The sequence below is a fragment of the Sinocyclocheilus anshuiensis genome, unplaced genomic scaffold (genome assembly GCF_001515605.1).
Source record: "Sinocyclocheilus anshuiensis isolate Anshui unplaced genomic scaffold, SAMN03320099.WGS_v1.1 scaffold918, whole genome shotgun sequence".
In the NCBI taxonomy this organism is placed as follows: Eukaryota; Metazoa; Chordata; class Actinopteri; order Cypriniformes; family Cyprinidae; genus Sinocyclocheilus; species Sinocyclocheilus anshuiensis.
The window spans coordinates 714,029-720,608 of NW_015540946.1; the positions used below are offsets into that span (position 1 = coordinate 714,029).

The 6,580-nt window shown below is 36.9% G+C and overlaps 1 protein-coding gene across 2 annotated transcripts in view; it reads left to right on the top strand.

The window, feature by feature from the left end:
• The first annotated feature begins 234 nt into the window (after positions 1-234).
• The window catches only part of edaradd (EDAR-associated death domain), a 10,362-nt gene continuing 4,016 nt past the window's right edge, over positions 235-6,580 (top strand). Inside the window, exons 1-5 of one of the 2 annotated variants that reach the window (XM_016487932.1) lie at positions 235-632; positions 2,831-2,889; positions 3,482-3,524; positions 3,788-3,858; positions 6,105-6,156. In XM_016487932.1, coding sequence (XP_016343418.1) covers positions 575-632; positions 2,831-2,889; positions 3,482-3,524; positions 3,788-3,858; positions 6,105-6,156 — 283 coding nt within the window. In that variant the 5' untranslated portion in view covers positions 235-574. Of the gene's footprint in view, positions 633-2,830; positions 2,890-3,481; positions 3,534-3,787; positions 3,859-6,104; positions 6,157-6,580 lie in introns of both variants that reach the window. The other variant, XM_016487931.1, reaches the window with a different exon arrangement.

Below are 6,580 nucleotides of genomic sequence, written 5' to 3' on the forward strand. Positions count from 1 at the left end.
GAGGAATTAGGGAGAATCAATAAATTATGAATAATTAGTTGTGTGAGTATCATGTACTAATCAATAAAATACAAAAATACAGTAACTGTAGTCTGATTACGAGTTTTTTTTAAATGTAATTTAATCTAATTACAAGTAGGCTACTTCATTTTTGGAACCTGATTACGTAATCCAGATTACATGTAGCTAATCAGTTACTGCCCAGCTCTCTTGGCAGATACTTTTATACAAAACAAGCACGGTGTCTATACATTATGGGACATTTCACGTGTGTAGACTAGAGGCAGAGGTGAAAAGATATGGCGTTATCTGTGGCGTAAATGCTCGCGCATCTACGCAATTTCCTTGTGTGGGAGAGTGAGAGAGAGATACTCGAAAGCTCTGTTCGCCCATAGCTCACATTACACAAGTAGATATCTGATATTCCGTGCAGGAAAAGTTAGATCAGGTAGTTTGAAAGTTTTCGTGTAGGCTCTATCTACCGGGACCGCACGCGCTCACAGGTGAAATAAACACCGCCGCCGTACATCTTTTCGTCCAGCCATCGTGTAAAGGTCACCAGCGATCATCTCCTATGTTTGAAACAATTGTAATGAACATGACGAGTTTGAAGCCGTTCACCGAGCCGTTTGGTAAGTAAATCCGCTGGTTTGTACCCGGAGAATACATGCGCTTTAATGGACACGAGCAGCAAAATGATGGGACAGTTTTGTTCGGTGAACTTGGTTTTCAGTTTTCTAAATAATGCAGTTGGAAACGACAAGAGGTAAACATTTACAGCCAGGGTAAGGTATTGTGTTAAATATAAGCAGACAATAGGGGACACATCATGGTTTATGTCATATATATATATATGTAGCCTACGTGTGTGTGTGTGTGTGTGTGTGTGTGTATAATTGTTTGAGTTACATCAGATCAGGTGGACTTTCTCTTGCTAAGGCTGCAGTCTGTGGTGTATAAGGATAAAAACTGTATTTCTTTATTTCAAGACTTTCCTGGTGAAGGGGTTTATACTGCAGTATTTGTGTATGTTGCTTCTGTTAGTGTATGGCTGGCCATGCAGAAGAAGATCTGTGCAGAGGGTTTTGCCCTGCAGGATTATAGCATGATGTGGTTTACATCTCTCCAAGTGCATCCCGAGCAAGCAGCTACATGCTCTCTGCATTCCCTGGCTGAGCAGAAACAGTCATGAATGGATTCAGGCTGCGCATGTTTGGATTCGTCTGCAGTACTGACTGGGGCTAAATGTGGCACGTGTAGATTGATCTGTCCATGAGCTTTAGTTTATCTCGCTACTCCTTTAAAGAATGAAACACGATGGATTGTGAAAGAGTAAAGCATTTGGAGCATATACTGATATAAAATTATTTTTTATTTTTTTATTAGTATTGGGTATTTTTGCTGTGGGACAAAATAAGTGAAAATAACTTTCCATAGATAAGATCAGCTCAAGGTGCTAGGCACCCTTTCCGGTTTGATGCTTACATCAGAGTTTGTTGCTTGTTTTTTCCCTGCCTGTACTTTCAGCAGTCATCATGATTAAAATGAAAGGGCAACATCCTGTTTCAGTTGATGGGATTTCTTAGAAAATACCCTATATTTCATGTTCATGCTTTTTTTTCCAAGGACTGTTTTAGTGAACAAAAATAACTTCCTAATTCCTCTACATTGTGCCGTTCATGTGAAGTAGCAGTGGCCGTCAACACACACAACATTTCGAGGTTAAGCTGTCTGGTGTGGGTGAGACTGGGGTGATGATAACCATGCATAATCAAGTTTTTTTCTGTCTGATGTCTGAAGTTGTGTCTCTGCTGTCCCTTTAGCAAATCTCAGAAACATGGAAGTCATGCTTTTTTATGCTTTGCCTCTGAAAAGCAACATAAAAATAATTAGGATATTTATTTCGCGGACACATGGTGTTTTCCAAGTTGTCCCATGTTTCTCACTATTTATCGCAGTTCCTTGCTGTTTTTGTTTTTTCAAATCTATGAATGGTTTGGTTTCGATATTTCACTAGGTAATTGATTTAATACAGTGTACACAACAAGCACCTAACCTGTTTTAATGACTGCTTGTTCATTTATGGAAATGTCATCACAAAAAAATCATCTCAGGTTGTGTTAAAGTGTAACAGAAATAGTGACGCAACATTTCCTCTGCATTGTGACATACATCTGATTGAAACGGATTATCAAAAGAATTGAATAAAATCAAAATAAAACATGAATGTATGAATCGTTCACAGTAAGATCAATAACATTTATTTAGATCATAAGAAAGGGTGGTTTTTATTTAATGCCGACTTTGGTTTTAAAACACTACCATTAAAGTAAAGATATCTGTATTTGAAACTACCACATGCTATTGCCGCCACTGAATTACACACGCCATGCTTCTCTCTCTCACACACATACACACACACTTCCTTCCTGTCACAGTCACTTAGTCATTTTTAGACAATCCTCTCTATTTCTTTATGCTGCTTGTTGATTCCGTAATTGTATACAGCTTCAGAGGACTGTTTATGAACTGCACGACTTTCGAATCTGGCACCCTTAATATGAGGAGCCTTTTTTGCATCTGACAAAACCTTAACAGGTGCTTTTTGTCTTTGAAACTTAGAAATTTAACTGATGGTTTTAGTTCCATGTGTGGATTTTGCTTTTTTTTTTTTAAACCAAACCATCACACTACTCATCCTCATCCGCTTTTCACTTGCTAATATCTATATATTTATATTTAAATATTTTCATTAAGAATTCACAAATCAAAAATAGGTAATTCTGTGCAATGCTGTGTTTCACCTTTGAGGTTTTTGTTTTTTTTGCAGGGAGAGTGGCTTCTGAACCGGTGGAGGACACTGACCCCAGCAGCTTCATTGCAGATATGGTATGATGTTATTATTTTTCCTAATCATACAGTTGATTTATTTATAAGTAAAGGATGTACTTTACTCCTTCAGAAGACTTTGGTACAATGTTATGGATGGATGACGTTGGGTAATACCCACTGACACATCAATTGAATCATATGATGTTTAGTTTTGGTTTGTTATGACACGCTACATGAGTTGTAAACATTGTTGCCTTTCATATTGTGATCAAACGCAACAGATTATGTAGGTTAGAAATGATTTTCATACATGATATGAAAGTAGCATTGAATGAGAGGAGCAGGTTTTGAAACTCACTCTTGTTGTGTGACGCCCTCCACTAAGTCTCAGAGGTTTGTTCTAGCATGTTCTCTGCTCATTTATCCACACATATGAAAGTTTAATTTTCCTCCCTTCGCTACACTGTACACACCCCCTCTCTTCAAATGTGTCCCAACATGTAGAAAGAGGAACAAAGGTGAATTGTTTTCCTCTGAGGTCTTGATTTAGATGTGTGTGATGTGATGTGATGTGATGTGATGTGATGTGATGTGATGTGATGTTTGACCTCTGGGGGTCTTTACTGATGTTTTTGTGTGTGTGTTTTAGTCTCTGAGGTCAAATTACCCTGTTCAGGTCACTGATCCACAAGGTATCAGAGGTATTTATTGTTTATTTACGTTGTTGCTGCTTGTATTGGTAGTGATAATGTGTAAAATCATACAATGAATGTTAGGTTTATTTAAACAATTCCACTGATCTCAGTAGGATGATTCTTAGGTGATGAGAATGGTGACCTTTTGGTCAGCCTCCACACTTTCCATATAATCATGTTCAATAGGACATGTAGACATAAAGTGTTAATAAAAGATCAACGGGTTTATTCACAGAAAGTTGATCTCTGATACTCTACAGATCCTGTAACCCTGCAGCTCAGCTCTGTTCCCCCTGGATATCTGTTGTCAGCGGTAGACAGGATACGACAGGTGATTCTTTTATTTCTTCGTATCTTCATCCTCTGGAAACGAGTTGGGTCTGATCACTTTCTATCATTATTTGCTGAAGTCACGTAGCATTTCTGACGACATCCTTATTTATAGATTCAGATCACTCACTGAGTGGTATACTGATTCTCAAGAAGATTCATGTGGGCTGTGTAACAAATATATGGTTTAACTTTTTATATAAAAACGGTGATTTCGGTTCACTTCTCAGGGCTGTGGTTATTCCCCTGTGTGTTTTACACGTTTTTATTAGGGCTGTGGATTCACTGTACCACTAACTTTCAAGAGGACATCATATGCAAAATTCACTTTTTTTTCACTTGTTTGCATATAAATGTGCCTTAGCAGTGTGTGGACACAGCCACCCTACAATGATAAAAATCAATTCACTCTTTTTTTAATCACCAAAAAACCTAAACAGTCTCAATTGTCAAGCCGTTTTGATTTTCTGAGCAATATGACATCATACTGCTCAGGCCCCGCCTACGGCCGCTGATGGACTGTCCCGTATTAGCATATTTCCGCCCTCAGCCAGTTGTACACTGTCCGCCATTTACTCCACTCTCGAGCAGCTGTAGTCTTCATTTTCTCTCGACATCAGAGCCACTGAGGAAGCAGTGGATTCGTTTTGTTTTCGATGATAATGCGCCACCAAATACCCCAAAAAAACAGAAGAGAGGGTTGTGGTCAGCAGTCGCTCATTATCATTTAAAGTAGGGATGTTCATTTTAACCGGTTAACCGTTAAGCGGGCATAAGAATTTTGACCGATTAATACAATCAGTTCAACGGTTTAAAAAGTCATAATTTTTTTTTTTTTTTCCAGTAATTTATCAAAATATTGGCTTGCTGCATGGTTAAAATACACTACGCATATACATTTTTTTTGTTTTTTAGAGAAAAAAAAACAAGTTGCGTGTAAGTCGCATTTTATTATTTCAATCAGAAATAGGCCTGCTGAAGCGAAATGTTTACAAACATTATAATAAACACTGTAAACATAGCCTAGCTAGGCTATTTTAGTTCCCCTCACTCCACAAAAAAACCTTTCAATTAACAGTATTTAGAAAAGAACAAGAATTAAAAATATAAGAAGCTATAGCAATATAAACGACAAGCCAAAACGAATTAATTTAGGCTAAAACGAAACTGAAACCAACGTTGGGTCTCTTATTCGACATAAAATCAAATGTTTCCGTATTCGCGATGTATTTGAATGGCAAATTATTATTTATGTAGCCTACTTCACTCGCGTTCCAATATACACGTAAAACAAAATGTTTTGCATAACATCATGGCGGTACTGCGATAATACTTAATGGCACAGATTTTACTACATATTTAAACTGAGCAGTGTGGTTTTATTTCCATATGTTTGACTGACTGTATTTTATTATGATAATGAACAGGCTGCATTGTCAAGGTAGCAATGCTTAACTGTGTGTGCATGCGGCGCCGGCGCAATCACTTGAATTTTTTCCTTCTAACAGTGGAAGAAACTACTCCTTTTATTTCCTTTCGCGCAGCACAAAAATGAACCGAAACTCTGCATACTAGGCTACTTGTTACAGTTTTTTTTTTTCATTTTCTTAATTTATTAAGTAAAAATATATTTCTTGAATAGGCCTATTTATTCGTTATATATATATATATATATATATATAGCCTAGCTTTATTATGTTTTTCTCCGCTCGCAGAAGCACTGCAGGTGCGTGATGTGATATGATGACCATATGAATCCCATGTTCTGTTTTTTGCTGCTTTTTGCTCATGTAAAATTAATCCCCGGGAAACAAATGTTAGTATTTTTAACGGGTCACAGACATGTATCCTTTCTAATTTAATTAAATTCTAATTTAAAATAATCTTGTCGGTTAACGGTTAATAATCGGTTAACGAGCGTCGGTTGTCAGTTAGGAAAAATAACCGAAATGAACATCCCTAATTTAAAGAGACATGCACCGAAACGGCTCGCTGTGAACAGAGCTGTATTTGACAAGGTAAAATGGTGTTTTACACAACCATTGAGGAACCAAAGTATTTTGCAGATATTTCATGAAGACCCTAAAGAATCATACCAACTTGTGGAAAATGGGCATCTGATGTCCCCTTTAATGTATTTGTGCAGTGTGTAATACTTGAGTCTTCTTTGTTGAATCTTTAACTTCAATTATACATACGCCTTACCATCTCTCTCTCTCTCTCTCTCTCTCTTTTTTTATCACCCAGCCTGTGGAAAATGACAGGAGTGAATTTATTCCATCATCTTCAGTATCATCAGGTATGTGTAAATAGTAGAATACTACCATTCCTACTGTACACAACTGTCACCACAAATTGGACACAGTGTTATCAGAATGGGGCAAATGAGCATATGGTAATAATACACTGTACATTGCTAACAATAAATCTACAGTTTTAAAAAGTTTTAGAATTCTATAATTTTTCTAAACTGAAATCGTACATCAAAATTATACACAACAGAAAATATTATATCATGTAATTTATGTATATATATTAGGGCTGGGTAAAAAATATCGATATCTCGATTTTAATCGATTCTCATTTTTACGGAACAGTATCGATTCTTAAATCCCAAGAATCGATTAGTCTAGCCTGTTTTCAGTTAATGGATGGAACGTTGAAGGGCACTTCCCATCCAATATATCGCAATAAGCATTGTGCTTTGGTACTTTTAATATGAA